This window comes from Platalea leucorodia (genome assembly GCF_965183815.1).
Source record: "Platalea leucorodia genome assembly, chromosome: 21".
NCBI lineage: Eukaryota > Metazoa > Chordata > Aves > Pelecaniformes > Threskiornithidae > Platalea > Platalea leucorodia.
In genome coordinates, this window is record NC_138843.1 from 6,497,739 (window position 1) to 6,519,215 (window position 21,477).

General features: G+C 50.3%; 1 protein-coding gene across 8 annotated transcripts in view; it reads left to right on the forward strand.

Moving 5' to 3' along the window:
* Positions 1–21,477, forward strand: part of MARCHF2 (membrane associated ring-CH-type finger 2) — a 43,902-nt gene that overhangs the window by 9,505 nt on the left and 12,920 nt on the right. For 4 of the 8 annotated variants that reach the window (XM_082331385.1, XM_082331383.1, XM_082331386.1 and 1 more), the window contains exons 2-5: positions 2,455–2,672; positions 6,549–7,806; positions 9,150–9,356; positions 13,778–13,973. In XM_082331385.1, the coding sequence (XP_082187511.1) occupies positions 7,793–7,806; positions 9,150–9,356; positions 13,778–13,973 (417 nt within the window). In that variant the 5' untranslated portion in view covers positions 2,455–2,672; positions 6,549–7,792. The other 4 variants (XM_082331387.1, XM_082331389.1, XM_082331388.1 and 1 more) reach the window with 4 other exon arrangements.

Sequence of the window (21,477 nt, forward strand, 5' to 3'; positions counted from 1 at the left end):
TGGAGCTGCTCTTGCAATTTTAATCAGTTGTGATGAAGTCAGTGATAGACTGAAGGAAACATTCTCCTGCTGTTCCCAAAAGGAGGGAACAAGGGGCAAGGAGCAGTAATGGCTTGGCAAATATGAGGACAAACAAATCAAACCTAGTTTCCAAAGCTCTTCTCTGCAAGCAGGGGAATGCACCAAGCTCTTGCAGTCTTGCCTTTAACGCCTATTTCTTTCTTTGAAGCTTTGAGAGCTTTAGTCCTGTTTCAGCTGAAAGCTGTTTGGGTTTAGATTTGAGAGTGGTGGGAGGGAAAAGGCAAACTACAATTCTGGACTGTTCTCAACTTCTTTTTCCTCCCCGTTTTATTGTACTTCCCTGTAGACAAATCAGTCGAGGCCTGTGTCTCCAGAAGAACTAGAAATGCAGCCTGAGCAAAACATGGCAAACTTAATTGGGGGAGAGAGAGAGGGACTGGGATTTTGCAGCACTGATATCAATTGTGAAGTTTCCCTTCAGGACTGAAGAGGGAATTTGTGGTGGTAAGGAGTGGGCAGAAGGGAGACAGCGGTGAAATTGGGTAGGATCAGCTAAGCCTCCGCTTTGGCTGACCGTGGAGAAGGAGGACGCGCTCAGCTGGTGCCCGCTTTGGAGCTCTTCAGATGCAGATGGGTGGTGGGGTTGAAGGCTGTGGTGGTGCCTTTGCTGGAAAGCTCTTTGAAAACTGAGTGTGCTAAGGAGATTTGTACAGTGAAATAGCTAGGTTGAAAAATATAAATTGGCAAGTTAAAGTCCAGATCAAATACCTGTTCGAAGATCAGCAGGCTGCCTGGTTTTGAGCAGTGGTTGCACGCAGGCCATGCGCCGCTCTGAGCAGTTGGAGCGAGCAGGGATGCTGCGTGCTGGCAGGAGGTTTGTTCCAGCTCCGGTTTGTCTCCAAGCAAAGCGTTATTATTTGTATGACAGTGTAAATGGTGCTTTATAAACCAAGGAGGAGAACACTGAGGAGAATGCAAGTTCTTCCTGGCACGGGATTCCCGATCCTGAAATCATGTTTTGCATCCCTCTGAGTAATGCCCTTTGAGGGACTGGCTGGTCCAACATTGTGCGGGCGCTTCTGTGTTGATCTGGTGCGTGCGTTACCGCTACACTAAAATTGTTTTGTTTTTTTTCTGATATATTACCGAGCTGAAAAAATCCATTTGTTCTGAATAAACTGAAATTGCCTGGCGAGCGACTGCATAGGACTGGGGAGCCCCTGAGCTTTGGCATCGCTGCCTCTCTTTGAAGGGGAGCTCTCTGAAGCGAGAGGGCTAGGAAGCAGAAGTATTCTTGCGTTGTTGCTGCTGTTATTTTGGTAGAGGACGCGGGTGCAAAGAGAAACGAGAGGCCACGTGGCTCTGGTGGCTTCAGGAGGCAGCGCTGCAGGGACGTGCTTGCGGGCGGTGGGATGGTTGGTTTCCCTGCTGATGGGTAGGTAGCGCTCCTGCAAGCCTTGCTTTGTGGGCATGATAACCCATAGTTTTCACCCTGGTTCACGATTTCAATAACACTTTCAAGTCTTACTAACGCATTTCTCTTTCCCTGCGGAAGGAGAGTGCTGAGAGGCGGAGGGAGGTGGGCAAGGGTCTGTACAGTTGCGTTATGCAGTGAATTGTGCCGCTGCTCACCTCTAAAACCTGATGTCTTTTGAATACGCGGAGGAGCAGCAGGTGTTTCTCATGTCCCAGCTGGTGTTCAGTTGTTTCCTTATGAAACTTGTTATTAAAATGGCTGAATGGCTGATTTTTGGTTGGAGATACTCTCTGCAAAGAATTTTCTCCTAATGTTGCAATTCGTTTTTCCAGATGTTGGTAATTAAAGTGCAGTGAACTTTCCTTTCATATGATCTTGTGGCAGATAACAAGTCTCAGAAGATCTGAGATAACTTTGTTCATTTTGGCACTCCAGCTGTAACGCATGGCCTGATCTTTCCCAAGTACAGCTTGCAGCAAGAGAAAAATTATCCTTTAGGCTTCTCGTTTTTATACTGATCTTTTTCTCAACATGTAAACTTGAGCCTTTTGCTCCTTTTTGAATATTGAGTAATATATTGTTATATATTAGGCAATGCCCTTATAAAGTTTGATTGAAAAACGAGGGGGTGAATGACATGATAGGTACCCCGAAATCTGGGGGAACGGGAGCGCTGCCGTGCCGCAGCTCTGCCGTGTTCGCACGAGGCCCATCCCCATGGCCTTGTTGGAAAATGAGGGGTCGCTGCCGGGGGGAGCCCACCGAGGGCCGCAGGGCGCCCGCCACGTGGGTTTCATCCTTGCCGGTGCTGCAAGACACGGCGATGAAGTGCAGCTACTGCAGAGGTTGACCAAATATGCTGAAAGTTTTGAAGGAGGGATGTGTGTGGATGCAGGCTTTGGAAAACAACAGTATATTGATCACGAAGGCTCACTGCAGTGTTTTTTTACCAACAGGGAATAGAAGTCAGATCCTGGCAATGTGTCTGCTTGGAAAAAAAAATGAATAAATCACATTCTGTGGAAGACTGTCTCTTCATCTGTGTCTGGAAAACAAACTCATGTGCCATCAAATCATAGTCTAAATAACCAAGACTTCAGAGAGCTTCTAAAATATGCCTAAACAGTGGCTTGGTATAGAGAAGTTTTGATCATTTGCCCCCCGCAGGAGCCTGGTAAGTGAAGGCTTGCGTTACTGTCTCACTGCTGCTGAGTTGTGTTATTGGAATAGCCGAAAGGCAGCGGAGCGGAGTGCCTGGCAGTGGTAGATAATGTACAAACAGGACAAAAACAGGAGTCCAAAAAGGCTGCTTCCTGGAAGCGTCTGACCTCCTTCCGGGTGTTATGTGGTTAAGCTTGGAGTATCTTATAAAGGTTTGAAATTCAGCCCTAGGGATGAGGCAGGTAAGCCTCTGTGGGCAGCAGCGGTGCTTCACGGTATCTCAGCCTGTATGTTCTGCTGTTAAAGGTGGAGGAGGAGATTCCTGGTGTGAAGCTTTATTAGAAGGTTCATGAGCTCCTAGGACGTTGTCCCTTGATTTTTTTTTTTTTTTTCTTTTCCCCCCTTGCTTTTTGGGATTTGTTTTGAGCCTAGGGTCAGGTCTGTCCCATGCTCACAGCATTGCTCCACAGGCACTGTCTGAAGAGCAAGTTAATGCTGAAGTTTTTACAGCACCTTCTTTAGCTGCGACTGTCAACCAAATGTTGCAAGCAAGGCAGGAAATTGAGAAGCTGCCTGGGGAGCAAAATGCTTTCCTGTATGTGATCTACCAAATTTTAAAATGCTTTAAAAGCTGTTGTGTGGCATCAGATCTTACTTTGAGTGTTGGGGTGTATGTCATAAAATGCTGTGTCACTTTTCTCACTAGAGAGGGCTCGTTGCAGCCTGACTTGCAGGACCGTTGCAGTCAGAGGACTTCTGAGCGTGCGACTCGAGGTTTCTTCCCAAGTCCTGGGCGATGTGAGAGTTGCGGTGAGGTCTCGGCAGAGCTCCCTCCCCTGTGCCTGAGGGCCCATCTTGTGAAGCCTTAGAGCTGTCTTCAGCTGATGGATCAAGTGTGGGCAGGCCTGTTGCTGGCTTTTCTGGTGCTTTTAGGGTGTTACGCAGCAGACCTGCAGGGTAACTTTTGGGAGTCAGATAGCTGACGTACAAAATCATGTACTTTTTTTAAAGAACAAAATAATGCTGCAGTCTTCAAGCCTCAGGAGAGAGTGTGTTTAAACAAACAAAACTGAAAAACGAAGCCCTGCAGCAGTTTGGGACCAGTTCTTGGTGGTTTTTTGTTGGTTTTTTTGTTTTTTTTCTTTAGATTAAACTACTTATGAAACCTTTTACCAGTAGCAGGGAGCACTTCAGGCCACTCATCACATCCTGCCCGTGTGTATCTTTGGTGGCAGTATCTCGGGGTGCGGAATCACCGTGGGTGCAAGGGTCTGGAGGCCAGAGCTTGCCCTCCGTGATGTACAGGAGGTGGGGTACCCTGCCAGTCGCCCAGAGCACGGGGGCTACAGGTACAGCAGTTAGGCACTGCGGCCACCTGCAGTAGGCAGAGCTGGGTGCTGAAAGACTTGTTGCAGGCCTGGGATTGGACTTGGGCCGTGGAAAGGCGTGCATTAGCTGGGTGAGACAAGGTGTGTGGGAGCAGGCGCTTGGATGTGGTGGAGGGAGCAATTCTTTTACTTGTCTCCCTCAAGAAGTTTGTGTTCAGATGATCTTAGGGCCCCAGGATTTGGGCAGTCCAGTTCTCATGGTGAAAAGGAAAGCATTGATGTTTGGAAATGCCCTTTAGCAACTGAAAACCTTCAGTTCACTGATGACGTTTGCAGGATCCTATGATTGGAAAACACAGTGTCTGCATACACAAGTTAGCTAAAATGGATTTGGAAAGCAGGCTGGGTGGCCTTGCTCCTGGGTGTTAAACGTCAGCGTGCGTGAGCGGCAGCCGGAGCTTTGGTGATCTGCACACAGGGAGTGGGTTACTAGCTAAATTTAGGGGGGGGGGAAAAAAAAGGGTACTTACGTGCAGATGGGTGGGTTATGTTGGCTACACAACTTGGTTATCTTCTGGCAGCACTGTAGTGAGGTGCCAGCTCTTGGTTATGGTAATCAGGGAAATGGGTTGCTCAGTGAGAGGAACAGACTTAGCCGCTGGCAGCCTTGCCAGGAGGTGGGGTTTTTTTCTTGGTGGAGATGTTCCAGGGAAGCTAATCTGTACAGAAGCTGGTGCATATGAACTGCACCCAAAGAAGGTGGAGCTGGTTCTAGTTCCAGTTTGCTCTGGATCCTATCAGAGCCTCAGAATTGCTCCAGGGGTTTACGCCAGTTGAGATATTCATCATGTCAACAGGCCACGGGCAGCCCAGAGGAGCCGTGACCTGCACCTGACAATTCCCCTTTACTGTGGTTATTTGGCCTCAGCCTTTCCTCTTGCTGGCTGTCTCATCTCGACTGTGGCTTTTTCTCTTTGTGGCTTTGATCAAGGTATTCATCTGGCCTGCTGTGGTTTCCCTGTCTGGGAGAAATAACTGTCTTATCGGGCTGCAAAGTCTAAATATGCAGAACTGAGCTGGGGAACCCTTTAGCTCCTTGTCGTCTGCTTGTTCCTGCTGGGCATGTCTTCTGGATGGAGAGCAGTGGTCCAGCCGGATCTGTTCAGTCATTTGAGGGAGTTTTGAAACCCCTGTTGGCCTTTGGATGATAGAAACTGGATCACACACCTCGTTGCAATGCCTGAAGACTGACGAGGGGGATATTTTGCTGGTGTGTTTTCCGTAAGCTGCGTAGCAGGCAGGATCCCGCACCAGCACCGTGGTCCCTGCCTTGGTGCAGCAAAGCAGCACTAGCTGCTCCTCGAGGAACCGGCTCATCTCGCTGCATGTGTTTGAGTTTTGGAGGCCTAGTGCATAACTCGCTCTTCTGAGCCAACTTTCCACAAACAGGGTTTGTTTTTCTTCAATTTGAGTAATCTCTACAAACTCAGCCCTTTATATCCTGGATCTGCTCAGAAGCTGAGGATACAGAATGTTGCCGAGAAGAGACTTCTGATTTATTTGCTCATGTCTAACTGCGGCAGCAGAGGGGATATTGATAATAAACCTAATGTCTCAGAGACCCCCTTTTTTTTTTTTTTTAAATGGGGAATGTATCCCCAAGGAATGGGCTCAGAAATCACAGCTGCCCAGGAAAAAAACCCAATCTGTGGTTCAAACCAGCTGTTTGGGTCTTGATTCCGACTCTGAGATTTTGGTGTTTCTGCTGTAACATGGGGTGTGGGTTCGAGGAGCTGCTGACAGTTGTGAGAGGAGGCTGCGTGTGGAGGAGCTGAGCCTTTAGGGAGCCAGGAAAGGGGCTGGCTTGGCTGTGCGCTGCGGTTCGTGTTCAGCTAGGTATGAAATTGGAACGGGAGTGCGCTGCAGATGTTATCTTTGGATTTCAGTTACTTCCTCGCTAACTGTATCCATGAAAATCTTGCTGCTTTTCCTTTGTGTTGGCTGAATGGCATGAGTCAGATATTAAAGCAGTGACTTCAGGTTCCACCCTGGGATGGACCCCGACAAGGAAACGCCAAATGACTTGTAACAGAAACCCGCGCGTCTCCTGATGGACGGCAGGGTGGCGATTCCCTTTCAGCCCTGAGTCGGGCTGCCAGGGCAGGGACACGGTGCTGCCTGTATCTGTCAGATGTGGAGCACAAAGAGCCTCAGTATAAATACTCCCAGGACACAGGGAGTGAGGGCAGTTTTATTCTAATACACAAAATGGACCTTTTTCCTCTGGACTTAAAAATAAACAACATTTTGGCTGAACAAATGGAACCGACCTTTTTATTAAAAGCATATATCTTCTCATGCCTGGTTCAGTAAGAGGCTTTTAAAATTGAAAGAACTCTTTAACTTGCAAAACAGCTGACTTAAGTCATTCCTGTCACATTTATCATCTTACTTTTTGCTCCTTAAAGTTGGAGAGCTTGTAGCCTGCCTTTTTTTTTTTTTTTTTTAAAAAAGGAGAGCAGTAAGAAAAGTGGCTCTAACCTTGTGTGCTCTTTGCACAGGTGGAGAGAGCGGCTGAGTCAAGGCAATGCTGAGCCTGTTAAGTTCATTTTTAAGTTGATGGGAAGACTCCCATTTGTTTCGATGGGGATTGACCTGCCCACAAGCTCAAGCCTGTTCCTGCTCGGATGCGGAGGAAGGATTACAGATAGTTATCAAGAGCAGCTTTAATAAAGAGATTAGAAACTTTTCCACTGGAAATTAGAAAATATTCAGTCACTTGAGGGTATGCTACCGAAGCTGGCATCTGGTGATGAATCATAGAATCATAGAATAGAATCGTTAAGGTTGGAAAAGACCCTTAAGATCATCGAGTCCAACTGTTAACCCAGCACTGCCAAGTCCATCACTATACCATGTCCTCGAGCACCACGTCTATCCGTTCTTTAAATACCTCCAGGGATGGAGACTTAACCACTTCCCTGGGCAGCCTGTTCCAATGCTTGACCACCCTTTCGGTGAAGAAGTTTTTCCCAATACCCAACCCAACCCTGCCCTGGCGCAGCTTGAGGCCGTTCCCTCTCGTCCCATCGCTCGTTCCTGGGGAGCAGAGACCGACCCCCCCGGCTCCAGCCTCCTTTCAGGCAGCTGCAGAGAGCGATGAGGGCTCCCCTCAGCCTCCTCTTCTCCAGACTACACAACCCCCATTCCTTCAGCCGCTCCTCATAACACTTGTACTCTAGACCCTTCACGAACTTCGTTGCCTTCTCTGGCCACGGTCCAGCACCTCGATGTCCTTGTAGTGAGGGGCCCAACACTGAACACAGTGCTCGAGGTGCGGCCTCACCAGTGCCGAGTGAATGAGGCACCAGTGAAGGGCTCTCTCCCTCTTGAACACGTTCACCACCAAGGGAGCCGTCCTGGCAGGTGGAGCCCTTGCTTGTGTGAGAGTTGCTTAATTTCCAGGACACGAAAGAACACTTGTGCTTACCCAAATCAGTGTTTTCAGGGCTTCAATGATCGCCTTCTCGTACTGGCTTTTTGTTATCTTCCTCTGTAGTCTGGCCAAGCCTCCAACCAGGAACAAGCCCTTATTTTCTTTAGCTATTTTAGTTTGATTTAGGCTTAGCTGAACCTGAGGAAACTGCAGTTTCATGGGAATGTTTGACTCCTGTTGTGCACAGAGATCTTGAAACTAAAAAGCATTTCCTTGGATGGGGAGGTTTGTTTGCCTGCCTCTACCTCAGCAGACAGAGATTGAAGATTCTCCCCCAACCCCCTTAATTAAACAAACCTCATTATTTTCATGTTTCTTCTTTGGTAAGTTTTGGGGTTGGGGGTATTTTTGGTGGTGATTCCCCCCTCGACCTTTTATCCTTTTCATTGCTTTCATTTGAACTTCTTTTATGGGTTTGTTTCTCTCTTGAAATCCAGCCACCAGGATGAGACACCGTTCCAGCTACGATCCCAGCAGTCCTGGTGCACAGGGATTACCGTGCATGCCTTACATAAGGCGGTCCTGTTTACAGGCACCAGGATTTTGGTCTTTACCAGCAGTACAATGTTGTTGGCTCGTGTTCAGCTTGTGACTAATTGTAACCCCAGCTCTTTATTTCTGTACAGCAGCTTCTTAGGGACCAGGCTAAAGGAGATTGGGAAAAATGGGATTTTTCTGACTCTGCAAAGCATGCCTGTCTTTGGGGTTGAGATAACCCCTGCCAGGGAGGAGCACGGCTGTTGCTGGCAGCTTGGCCGAGCTGCTGCCTTCCCTCAAAGGCAGAGAGCTCTCCCGTCCGCACGTGGCTCGTCTGAGCCGGCTCCTGGTTTGTCACATTAGGCTTTTTCTCTGCATCTTCTCCCTGATTCTTGCATTTGCTGCTTGTTCCTTGTGCTCTCTTTGCTGGGTAAATCACAGAGGTGCCGAAAATGTGATGGTGTGCTTTGCTCTTTGCACATGGCTGTTATAAAAGTGACGATCGGTCTGAACTGTTGAAAGGGAAAGGAGGAAAACTGGCCCGCTGCCCTTTCTGCGGAGCTCTGGGAGGATTTTCAGTGCTTTTTGGGTGGTTAATACCCGCACGTTCACAGTTGGACGTACCACATGGGATGTGGAAATGGAAGCGCGTAAAGAAATAAAAAAATGGAAAATCAGAGATGGGGGGAGCCTTTTGAGTTCGGTGGACAGGCTTTAAAGAGCTCAGAAAGCACCTGGACGCAGCTGAGAGAAAGGCCTCCCTGAGCTGAGCCACGCGAAGCGTTCAGGTGAAACTCTGCAGCTTTTACATAGGGTATGAACGTAAGTTTTCAGGACGGCTCTAGCCACAACAACACGGGCCTTCCCCATCTCTGCATCGGCACGGCACGTCGGGTTCGAAAGGCTTCGTCAGGTTAAAGGGTGTGTACCAGGCATTCTCTCTGGGAAAGGCAAATTTGCAATTCTGACACTAAATTATGTAAGTAGGACACGTGGAGCCTTAATTTTATGGTAAGGCAGCCTCGCAAAGCCTATTAAAGGGGATAGAAGACTAGCAAAACCCGTGGTTGTTGGGGCCCTGGGGTGCTGCCAGCCCCCCGTGGGGGTGGAGGAGGGTGGCGAGGGGGAGCCCGCGCCCTGGCCGGGCGGCTGGGGATACCCGGCTCTCACCGCGCTGCCGTTTCCCCAGGTCTCCGTGCCGCTGGGGGCCCGGAGCTGCCATGACGACGGGCGACTGCTGCCATCTCCCCGGCTCCCTGTGCGACTGCCCGGGAAGCGCCGCCCTCTCCAAGTCGGTGGAGGACTCCGACATCGGTCGCCCGCAGTACGTCACGCAGGTCACCGCCAAGGATGGACGGCTGCTCTCGACGGTGATCAAGGCGCTGGGCGCACAGAGGTAAGGCTGCTTCAGGGAGGGCGCTTGGGGTGACTGCATCTGGGCTTTTTTTCCCCTTTTTTTGTGGCTGTAGGGGTAGAGGGAGACAACAAAGTCTTGTTTGTGAAGGAGTTCGCCAGGGCGCTAACATTGAGTGCGAATCCTCGTTAGCCAGATGCTTCCCAGGCCTGCGCTCTCTTTGCAGGAGCTCACACCGGTCGCGTGTGCTGGGGGACTGGGACTCGTGTTCCTCAAACCCCCCAGGCCTGCGGCCGCTCCAGTGCAAGGCGGCCTCTTGCCGTGTGCCTCTGCCAAGTCCTTGCTGAGCAGCAGCGGAGGTGGGACGCCATGCTAGCCAGGGCAGCGTGCTGTTCATCGAGATGATTGAAGGGCTGCAAATGGAGCACGGCCCCTGTTCCAAGATGCAGGGTCGCAGAGTGAAGGTGTGGAGTTGATTTGCAGCCCCAGGGAGGGGAGGGTGGTTGTGTTGCGGGAGCTGCAGTGTCCAGCTATTGCTGGGGGAACCGGTGGCAGCTTCACTTGCTCGAGCTCTTCCTGATGTGACTTCTCATCCTGTATTTTGAGCAGCTTCCAGAGCAGAGGACACTTGGCAGCACTGTTCAGTCCAGCTAGTGAGACCAGTCCCATTTTGTGTTCAAATCCTGTCTGAACAGCTGTTATTTTTTTTTTTTTTTTTCAGTGAATTTGGCCAAACATTGATGAGGTGTGAAAGCGGTGACTGCAAACGTGGGGGAGGAAAGCAGGAAAGCTAGATGAGAACCGAGGCAAACGTAATTGCTGTATCTAGTGAACTTGGAGCAGGTCAATAAAAATGCGAGGGGAACTGAGCTTGCTTTCTGACAACAGCGAGGCTGGGCGAGAAGTAGTGCAACCCCTTAAAACTTGTGGAGGTGTAAAAATTGGGTGGGGAAACTGCCTGGGATTACAGGTTAAAAAAACCCAACAGGATTCCTCATGTGAGTGTCTTCATGGGACACCAGTTCGTTCGTTGTGGTGGTGGTGGGTTTCAGTCTCTTCCTTGTCACCAGCACTTAGCAAAGTGAAGCCAGGAGCAGTGGGACTGTACTGGAAGGTTGAATTAGTGATATGGTCTCTACAGCCTGCTGGAAAACTGTGTTTGAGGGTGTATTGTGTGGGAGTGTGAGCAGGCCCCCTCCCCCTCCCGATAGGAAGGAAGGAAAATGAAGTCTGATAAGCTTTTTTTTTTTTTCCTCGCACTGTCAGCAAATTTTTTCCTTCTGGATTGTTTATTGGTAGCCAAGGTTATATTAATGCACTGGAAATATGAAACTTCTCAAACAGGAAGAGAACGGATGAAATATCTTACAGATGCTTTTCTTAGGAAATAATAGATGCATGAGAGCACTGGAGGCTTGGGGTTTTTTTTGGTCTGTCCCTGGCACTAAGGCTGTGGGAGCGGACTGTAATTTTGTCATTCTGGTACAGCACTGAGCTTTGTGGCAATAAAGGTTACAGAATCATCAAATAATTCAGATTGGAAGGGAATTCTGGAGGACATCTGCTCCAGCCTCCTTTCAGAGCAAGGCCAACTTCAAAGTTGGATCAGACCGCTTAGAGCCTTGTCCGATGCCGTTTTCAGCATCTCCGAGGATGGAGTTTCCACCATGTCTCCAGACTCCTGTTGCAGGGATTGTCCCGGCTGAAAAAGTCCCCTAAGCAAAAGCCACGTGAAAATGAGGAGAGAGCAAGGGTCGGTGATTCACCAGTAATATTTAGCAGAGAGAAGGGGATGGTGCAGTGGGTATTATGTTGCTTCACAGCCCTAAATAAGTCTAAAAAGTTCAGTTGGGATGAAACCTGCTAAATATTGAGTTGAAAGTAGTAGAGATGTCCTGTGGTGCACCAGGAGAGGAGTCTTGCTTCTCCTTTAGTGAGATGATGTGCACTTTCTTGCTGGCTCTTCTCTTCCCTCCATGTCCCACCAACATTTTTTCCCAATACGTTCCTTTTCCTTGCACTGTTTCCGTGTCTTGCTCTTGCTTTCTGTTTTGTCCGGTTGTGCAAACTAATGGAAGTAGCACTGCTGCTTTTGAAGATTGCAAATTGCTTGTTCTGACTGTTGTGTTGCAATCCCACAAACTTCTTTTGCAGTCAGGTGGTTTTTTTTCCAAAGTCAGAATAGCAGTGGAGTATAAACTGTGAGATGGGTTCAATGTGGCTTTTGTACTGTCAGCAATACGTGGAAAAAGGTGATAGCTGATATAGCTCACCTGGATTTCAAGAGGGCATGCAATAGGGTCTTTGAAATATAGATATTCTTTTCTCACCCTCCCTCCCACCCCCAAGTCTGTGCATCTGTGGACTTAAGAGAATGGTTGCTGTGTGAAAGAAACAGCTCGTTGGAAGGTGGGGAAGAAGTGAGATACTGGTGAGTGGCTCGTTTTCATGGTCCAGGGAGGGCAGCCCTCCCCTGGGCCTCTGCTGTCCAGCGTTTTATTCCAAACTGATCTCGATGAATGGCGAACACTGAAGAGATGCACTGAATTGCTGAGAATGGCGAACTTCGGTCTCTAGAGACATTTGAGGTTTCCCAGGGAGCCCGAGCCATCCTCATTATGGGGCTGGCAGATGTGGCACAGGGCACCTAGGAAACACCTGCCTTTTGATGCCAGCTGGGATGCTCGGACCTCAGATGGCACGAGATACCTGAGTTTTGGGAGCTGAACGTTATTGGAAATGACTGCAGGCTAAAATACTGGTTGCAGTTCAGTGTGCAGTGATGTCGGTGAAGAACAATTGCCCGGGATTTCATACGTGTTCACGGGTTTGGAGGAAGGAGATCTTGGGCATCTGGCAGTTATGTGCAGCAGTAACCAAAAGGCAAATAAGATGCTAAGATTTAGGAAGGCAATGAAGAACAGAACACAGTCACTGCAAATATCCTTGGCGTGCTCGCATCTTGAAAACTGTAGCTCTGGTCCCTGCAGCTCTAAAAGGATGTTTTAGAAATGCAGGAGGTAGAGAGAAGTGTAGTGAAGGTGATCAGCAAGGTGGCTGTGTTTCTGTCTAAGGCATGACTGAATAGGCTAGGACTCTTCTGCTCATGAAAGAGGTGACTGAGCAGGCTATGATGGAGGTCTGTAAATTGGGGGTGTGTGGAAAACGTCTTTTACAGGACAAGAATTAGGGGACAGTACGCAAAACAAGCAAATGAGAGGTTTCAAGTGAAAAGGACTTGGTCCTTTGTGCAGCTAGAGAAAGTCCTCGCTGTAGGAGGACGCTGGATGCTCTGAGTTTATGTGGGTGAAAAAAAAAAAAGGCTTTAGTCTGTGATGGAAATTTGTCTCATGAATATCATCTGATACACCTGACCTAACGGCTGCTGGATGTTGGAGCAGTAGCACTAATAGTCCACAGCCAGTGGCGCCAGTAGAGGCGTGAGGGAACAGCTTGGGAACAAAGGGGTGCTTCGAGTGCGATGGGCAGTGCAGGCCTCCCGTGGGGAAGGTCGCAAGTGTCTCCGAAGGCTTTTGATACTTCCCTTGATAAGCATCTCATGCTCTCTTGGGACCTCCCAGAACCAATCTTGAACACGATCAAAGAGATTTGATTCCGTAGTTGAAACTTCTAGCCAAGGAGGGGGTGAGAAGTGGTTGTTGTGGGAGCACCAAGGCATTTCTGCAGCTGGTTAAAGGCCTGAACGCTGCAGAACGGTTCTCTGCCTGGCGGTGTGCAGGTAGGATGCCGAGTGAGTTACTGCGCTGTGATGGGCAGAGGGTTCGTATGCTGAGAACTTAGTCTGGGTGACTGCTCGCCATGAAATATGTTGTGTCCTTGGAGAGCTGAGCTTCCAGGGTCAATGCAGTTGTATCTTTAGATACTGCTGTTCCTTACGCAGTTGCTGCTAAACCCAGGATGCGGAGCAGAGGTGGGGTGAGAGTGGGTAGGCGATCTGATAATTGCGACTGTGATTGCAAACCTCTTGAGTGGCTCCGGGCTGGGGGCATGCTGTGACTAGTGTGGATCATCCACCTTCGCTTTGGGCTTCTGGATTTGCATCCGTGCTTCAGGGTTGGTTTCGGGTCTGGTGTCAGCCTCTCTGCCCACCGTGAGTGGAGCTGGAGACTGTGGGACACGTGTGCTGCGGTCCCTTCTGTGGCCAGCTGAGCTGGCCAGGCTGCTGTGCCAGCTTCTCTTGGGTGTTGTGGTGCTCATCAACACGGCGTCCAGATTTTACTGACCTAAAATGTCCCAGGCGCTTCCACACGCCCCTGAGACTGGTTTCTTGCTGCAGCAGGCTGCTTTGGAGAGACGCAGCGCACCGGGCACGCTCTGCCACGCACTGCCCGCTGTGTGCGTGCCCTTCTGGGGCTCGGTGGGATCGGACCCCCTTCTCCGATGTGGCTGTATCGTTCTGCCTGCTCTGACCGTGATTTCATTCTGTTTGTCTGCCTCTTTAGTGATGGTCCCATCTGTCGAATCTGTCATGAAGGTGGAAATGGGGAGGGACTGCTTTCCCCGTGTGACTGCACAGGAACACTGGGCACCGTGCACAAGAGCTGCCTGGAAAAATGGTTATCCTCCTCCAACACAAGTTACTGTGAGCTCTGCCACACAGAATTTGTTGTAGAGAGAAGACCGAGACCTTTGACAGAGGTACCGCTTTCTTCCTGCTTCACTTTTATTTCCTTACCATTTGAGAGAAAATGACTGATTTGCCCTGCTGTCCTTGTGGTTCTTGCTGTCTCCTCCTCCTCCCAGCACCTTAGCGCTCACAAAGAACAATTTGTTTAGAGAGATCAAGTCTCTTATCAGACCAAGTGACGTAGTTGCAAAAACACAGCAGCGATGTTAGGGGCAACTCTTACCTGTGAACCCCCCACGTGCTACCGACCAGTGGCAGGCTGTAGGACTCCGGAAAACATTGCACTTGTAGATACACTTTAATGCCTGAGCATCAAAATGCAGAGGTCACCGCACAACCGACTGAAATACGAAACTCTCAGAAATATTCTTTTTTCCTGTTAATCTTATCCCCCAGTGTTGCATTAGTGCAGCTCTCTTGCATGTGACTTCCTTGTCATGTTCTGCTCTGAAAAGTGAGATGTGGCAATTGCTGATACCATTCATAAAAGGCCCGTCCTCCCTTGACGAACGTTGATGTGTGCGTCAAAGCCTTTGGGTCTTGCTCCTTCCTGCTGAGCTGTGTTCCCCCAGGCGAAGGAGAAAGCAGGACGTGGCTCAGCTGGTCCTTATGTTCCTCTTTGCCTTGACCGTAGCGGGACCAGGTTCCTGATGGGTCCATTGGCCTCCCAGAGCTGGAAGGTACAATCCAGGCTCTGGTTGCTGGATTGGTTTGGTTTGATTTTGTTTTTTTTTTATCCCAAGGCTCTCTTCATTCCCCTGTTTAGGCAGTCTGCTGTGCTTGCATTTCAGACTTCCTTTGGCCCCCAAAGTTTATAGCAGCTGCCCGTAATGAAGCCCTTTACATCTGAGGAACAAGGGCAGCTTGGACTAGGCCATCTTCTGACCTCAGAATTCAAGTGTACATCCCCGAAGAGGAATAAGTAAATCAGTGAGTTGCAGTACAAAAGGCTGTAACAGTTTGGTTTAAAGACAGTTTAATCTGTCTAAATATGTGAGAGTTGTGTTGGCAGGTGAGCAGGCGATGTCGGTATGGCTGCTGTTTCTGGCAGTGGTGCAGGACCACGTTGGAGGGTGTTGCTGGCACACTTGAGGTCCAACCTGGAAGATCAACCTGGGGTTGTTTAGTTTGGAGAAGAGGAGGCTGAGGGGAGCCCTCATCGCTCTCTGCAACGGCCTGAAAGGAGGCTGGAGCCGGGGGGGTCGGTCTCTGCTCCCCAGGAACAAGCGACGGGACGAGAGGGAACGGCCTCAAGCTGCGCCAGGGCAGGGTTGGGTTGGGTATTGGGAAAAACTTCTTCCCCCAAAGGGCTGCCAGGCCCTGGCCCAGGCTGCCCGGGGCAGGGGCTGAGTCCCCATCCCTGGGGGGATTTAAAAGCCGGGGAGATGTGGTGCTTGGGGACATGGGTTAGTGGTGGCCTTGGCAGTGCTGGGTTAATGGTTGGACTCGATCTTAAGGGTCTTTTCCAACCTTAACGATTTTATGGTCAAAGCAAGGTCCTGCAGCCCTCGCTGCCTGCACCCCATTCAGATCCCATTCACTGCCTGTGAAGTGCAGGCAGGCTCTTCCCTGTGTCAGCTTGCTGCTAGATTGAGTGTTCATTCAACACCATGTGCAACCGCAGAGGAGCATCGGTCTGCAGGTGAGGATTTACAGTTAACAGTTTTGGGAGCCCCTCCGTCCTGCAGCTGTCGGCAATGAGAGAAGTGGGAAAGCATCACCTGGAGCCACCACTGCACATCCCCTGTCCCTGCATGGTTTTTCATCATGTGCCTCCCTGGCTGTGTTTGGACTATGGCCCTTAGCTCTGGGTTTTGTTTCAGAAGTTACTTTTGCTGTTGATAGCCTTTCAGACCACTGCAAAGCAGTGCTGCTGCTGCGCTGTCATCAGTGAGGCTGCAGAAGGGGGTCTGTGAGCTGATTCTTAACGACAGACTCGCGTTACCTGCCAGCTGTCGGAGATTTGTCGGTGCCTGCCACCAGAAGTGTATGTGTGGGGAGGCAGGGGTTAATTCTGGTTTGTAACTGAGTGCTCTTGTCTGCTCTCTCCTTCCCCTTGCTCCATCAGTTAGATTAAAACCCAGTCACAACTGGAATTCTAAGTTGCTTTTCCCACCTCTCTTTCCATTCCCATCAGTTCTAGAGGTTATTTCCTTTCCCTTCCCACCTCCCTCTGGAAACAACACCTGCCCCCTCCTCCTCCCCACATTCCCATCTCCTCCGGGTGCCCAGCGAGCCTTGGCGGGGAAAAAAGCCCCAACTGGGGAAGGATTCAAGCTTCAGTTTGCAAAATTCGTATTCAATTTTAAGGATTGTTTAATTTACAACTGCCATTGACTTGTCAGCCCCAGACAGGAGAAGGCTTTAGACTACAGTCCTAAACCAAACCATGTATTTAGCAAAGCAATTTGTAAAAGAGCATTACATCAGTGGTTAGTGCTGTCTGGGTCTTATCGCTTGTCTCCCAGCTGCTAAAAGATACGAAATGGCTCTTTGACCAAAAACTCTCAAATGGTTGTTTCAGAGGCTGAAAACCACTGCTTTAAAACATTTGGGAAGGGCTGTATCTTGGCTTTGAGGACACAGTGCAGACAAGCCCAGTAACAGGGAGCTTGCTAGGGCTTATGCAGGCCAAAATTTTGAGTTCAGGTTTCAGATGTTTTAACTTAAGAGCTAGTAAAATATTCATGCCCAGAAACAAACATGTGGAAGTGCGTTTAGCCATAGTTCACAGATGCTGTAGCACCTCATAATAAGTACAGGCTTAGAAAAGTAGATACTTGAAGAGAAGCTCAAAGACCAGTGTACGCTGGAGGAGTTTCTCCTCTGATGCTGAGGTCTGTGCCTCCGGCAGGCAAGGGGGGCTCGCTGGGACAGTGCGACAGCGAAGTCCTGGGTCCTCTGCGCGCCTTCCTGTCTGCGCTCCGGGATGGGTGAGTGAGCAGCCCGGGACAATCAGATTTTAATTCATGTTGAAATCTGTGAAGAGCCGCTGTGAACTGGGGCCTGTGAGGTTATGGTGCCCAACAAGCCATCTGTGAGCATTGAGAGGTGATGGGTGAGCAGCATTTAGTGAGCCCCAAACGCAAGAGAAATGCCACTGTGTTTTCAGAGAGGAACAGACCCCTCAAGCCATTGCTGATAACTGTTAAAGGCTTTGGGATGTGAATTATTTGTTACTTCTCCTGTTTGGGGACTGAGAGCAGAGCGAAGGGGACGATCGGCCCTGCTGTGGCGTCTCCCGTGCGTGCTAGGGGAACCGCTTGCACAAAGCGCCGTTAGTGCCTTGTGAGTTTGGAGGCCTGTGAGCACTTGATGAAAAGTCGCCAGTTAGCCGCTGAGAGTGATCCCTGCCGCAGAGCAGGGTCTAACGCGCAGCTCACCATCATCATACAGCCCGAGAGCAATTCCCTTGTCTGCAGTTCATTGGCAGCAAGCTTTTTCCCTGGCTCGAGGAGCAGCCTGTAGCCTGGTTTAATAAATGCCACGGTAGCAGCCTGCTCTTGCTCTTTCCCCGGGGCCAGCAGCGCTTCCCCGCCACGCGATGAGTGGTGCGAGGCCGGTACAAGCCGCGCTGAGCAGCGCACGTGCTGCGGCTGAGGTACGCGGGTCTGCCGTGTCTCCGTACGGCGCGGTTCATCTGACGGGCACGTGCCCTGCCTACCTGGCACGTCACGGGGGGGGCTCCTGCTAGAGCAAAATGGCTCACCTGGCTGGAAAGACCACCTGGTTTTGTTGTACAGCTTCCACCATGCTGTAAAATGCTCTGATCCCTGCCTGCAGTCTGGGGAAAACATCCTGGAGTTCAGTTTCTCGTTTTCCTTGGGAATTGTTACAACCGCTCCGAGCTTCTGCACCACCGAAACCGATGCTGGTCAGAAGCAGTGACAATGAGCGTGCTTCGCCGTGTGAGGTTTTCTTGGGCTTTTTGTTCACTTAGAGGCCAACTTACAGAACCTGGCCGCTTTCAGAAGCGTCCCTGCTGTTAGCAGAGGCCCTGCCCTTGGTGCAGAGCCCTTCTGAAAGAGCTGACGACCACTGCGCCAGCTTGCTGGCGCTCTCCGTGAATACCCTCTGTCTGCAGTCTGGTGTAATCTCATCCCCACACCAGACTGGGCCAAAACTCTTCACCATATGCTTTTGGGAAGTGTCATCCCCAAGTTGTTCATCTGTTTCTGAGAAGAGGGCTGGGGAAAGAGGCTGCTTAGTCATTTAAAAATGACACGGTTCCCTCAGCCTTCTCATCTGAGAAATTCTCCGCTCCTTTGTTGCGGGGAGGGGTGGGCAGCGTTTTGAAACTTGTGGGGAAGTGATGCTCGTGGGTGAGTGTGCTGTTGAGTGGCTCTGAGAAAAATTCACTGTTCACCAAGGAAAACTGGGAAGTCAAAATAGAAATCAGTGAGCAGAGGAGGATAAACGGGATGGAGACTAGGACTGGGGACAATGCGGGAGCATGCCTTATGGGAGCGGTGTTGATAAAAGGGTCTGTCCCGGGTGGGAAAGGCTATCCAGGCATCCTGGCTCTCTTCTGCTGTCACATGGCCACCGTGAAACCCGTAAGAGAATTAGGTGACATGCTACCTGCTGATGTTGGTCCTCACCGGAGAACGCAGCTAGCTCTTGCTGTTTGCTCTGCTGCGTCCTACCTTGCCAGCCTGGGGAGACTCAGAGCTGCTTGTAGTGGCTGCGATGGTCCCCGGTCAGCACAGCCGATCTCCGTGGGAGTGGGCCATCAGCCCCACGAAAAACCAGCGCTGTCTATGTGCGTTTGAAGAGCCGTCGGAAGGAGAGGGGCTGAGAGCTAACGGGACTGGAAGAGGCGTTTTGGCGAGCGCTGTGGGGAAGCTGCATGGTCGAGTTGAAACGCTTCTGCAGAAGCTGCAGAAAGTTCTTGAAAGTCGGGAAATGCCACAACCAAAATTGCCTTAGTTTTTACTTCAGTCCTCTCCTGTATCTGCATTACAATGTGGTCTCTACGTGGTCACAGACCGCATTTTCCAGGATCGGTGCACGGGTGAACGATGCCCAGTAGCTAACTTTGTTTGTCCCACTGGGTTGTGTGGCTGTGTGCTCTTGTATCCCTGCTCACAAGACAAAATTGTTCATTTTCCCATGGGCTTCTTCTCTGGGGTACTTATTGCAGTGGTATCCGAGCGCTTCACAAACAGTAATTTAATTTTGCAGTCCCCTTTAGGGAGGGAAGACAGCAGCCTTGTTCAGCATGGATTAAAGAGAATTTTTTAATAGAATCGGATTTTTATTTTCTTCAAGCAGCCATTTATTTATGTTGTGGTCTATTCAATGTAAAAATAGTAACAGCGTTCGCTGCCAGCGTGCCTGATCTCTGAACCGGGAGTGGGGGACTTGTCTGAGCCTGGAGCCAGCTCTGGCAGCCACGGGCTGGCCCATGGCTGTGGGGAGGATATCTCCTGCGCTTCAGCCTAGTTCAGTTATTTTTTTAACTAAGAAGCTGGTCAAAAGCTGAAAAAAACCATGAAAGGCTTTTGCTGACTGTTAGGCTGTGAGATTGATGGCCTGAGTGCTTTTGTGGGGGCATGTTTTGAAGCACTGCAGGGGAAGGTGGAGAGCTGAGCTGCAGCCCCGGGAGCCCGGGGAGGGTCTGTAGCAGAGGTGCAGGATGCTGCCGCGCCGGTGCCTGTGCTGTGAAAGGCCAGAGTGGCTTCTGCTTGGCTCTCTGCAAGGGGCTCCAGCACAAGAGGGCTGTGGACGGAGCTCTCGAGGGAGGACCATGTCCCCAACAGAGAATGAGATGGCCAAGCCTTGGAGAGCGATGGTTTTCCAGTACGTGACTTTCCTACGTCAATGTTTAATGTGCATCCATATGTTTACAGGGAAGTGATCTGAATCCATTAGACTCTGGCCAGCATGGCTGGCATAGTTGAAAACTGCAAAATACGTTTCTGTGTTACCTGTAAGACTTCAGCAGCAGATATTCAGGTGAAATGTTCAAACCATAAGTTGCAGTGCATACAGCTTTCCTGGAACAGGTAGTTTCTTCTTTGTTCCAATAACGTGAAGCACAGAAGATGCGCAGTTACTGCCTAGGATTCATCTTCAGGAACCATCTGTGTCTTTGCTGTCCAGAGCATTGTAGAAGGAGCGCAGGCCTTTGGAAATGAAGCCTTTCTTCAGTCTAGGCAGCTCTTTCTCCCAGGCCACAGATGGTCACGCCGTTCTCTAGGCAGGGTTGGGTTTATTTGCCCTAACTTTTTACACCTTAAATTTGCCTCAGCCAAACCCTGTTCTTTAAGCCCTGTAGTCTATGGAGAGAAGGAAGTGCTCTTGTGATAATTAATTCCTGCCTCCTTAGAAACCTAAGTTAGGATGGGCCAACTTGTCCGGAGGTGCCTGCCTTTTTCTGGCTCTAGGAGACCCAAGGTAAGCACTGTTACAGTCAGCTCATTGTACGAGCCTAAATATCCCCCCCTCTTAGTGGTCTCCCTTCCACTTAAGCTCCTTTCTTTGGTCTGTGGCTAAATCCATCACAAACCTATTTTCTCTTACAAAGTGCTCTCCCTCCTGACGATGCTTTGTCCTCTGGGATTTCCAGCAAAACTGCATGGCTTGAGACATTTGGTGCCGCCCTGGATGCGTCGTGCATTTCTGAAAGCGTTACCGAGGGTGATGCTGGGGCTTTGTTTCTACAGCCACAAGCAAGCACGGCCCTTCTGCACGGCTCCTGGTCTCCTCCCTGGCTGCAGCCCGCTGCCCGCAAAGCGGGGTGGGAGCACGGGTCAGTCCGCGTTTTCTGTGCCTGAGCCCGCTCCTGCCCGTTTGCCCTCTCGGCTTTCCCAGGTTACCCACAAAAGTGTCTCCTTTCCATGGCCGCCTTGTTCTGTGTGTTTTGCTGTGGCCCTGACACTCTCACTTCTTTTTTCAATTCATTAACTGCTTGTAAAGTGTTTTAACCTTAACCTGCTGTTAATTTTGTCCCCAGCGTTTCTAAATGGGAAACACCACCTCCACCCCCCAGAGGCTCCCGTTTCGGGCCATTTGCCTGTGCTGCGCGGCAGCTTCGGTTTCCCATCTCCTTCGGCCTGCCCTGCCCATCGGACAGGCGCTGCCTGCTCGGCCTGGCGCAATCCTGGCGTTGGGCAATCGGCACCGCTGGTGCCTGCCGAGCAGCCGAGGTCTCTGCACGGAAATGTCCTGGGCTGGCAGCTCGGGCGGGTGTCAGAGCGGCAGCTGTTTAATCCCAGCGAAATGTCAGTCCGTGTTGAAGAGGAAGGATGTATTTTTGTCCACACATCATGTAAATCCTAGAGAGAGGAACCTAGGGGTTACAGCACTCAGCTCTGAGAGCAGGCTTGAATTTCTGGTGCCGAGGCCAAGTCTCTGGCTTTGCTGAAATTACCAGGATATCGAAAGCCAGCGTATCCTGGTGGTAAACGCTAATGGGCGTCATGCACGACTTGTTCGTAATGCTTCCCTAAGCATTTAATACCTTTGCTAAAGCAAACCTCATTTGAGACAGCTCACTAATTCCAAACCAGA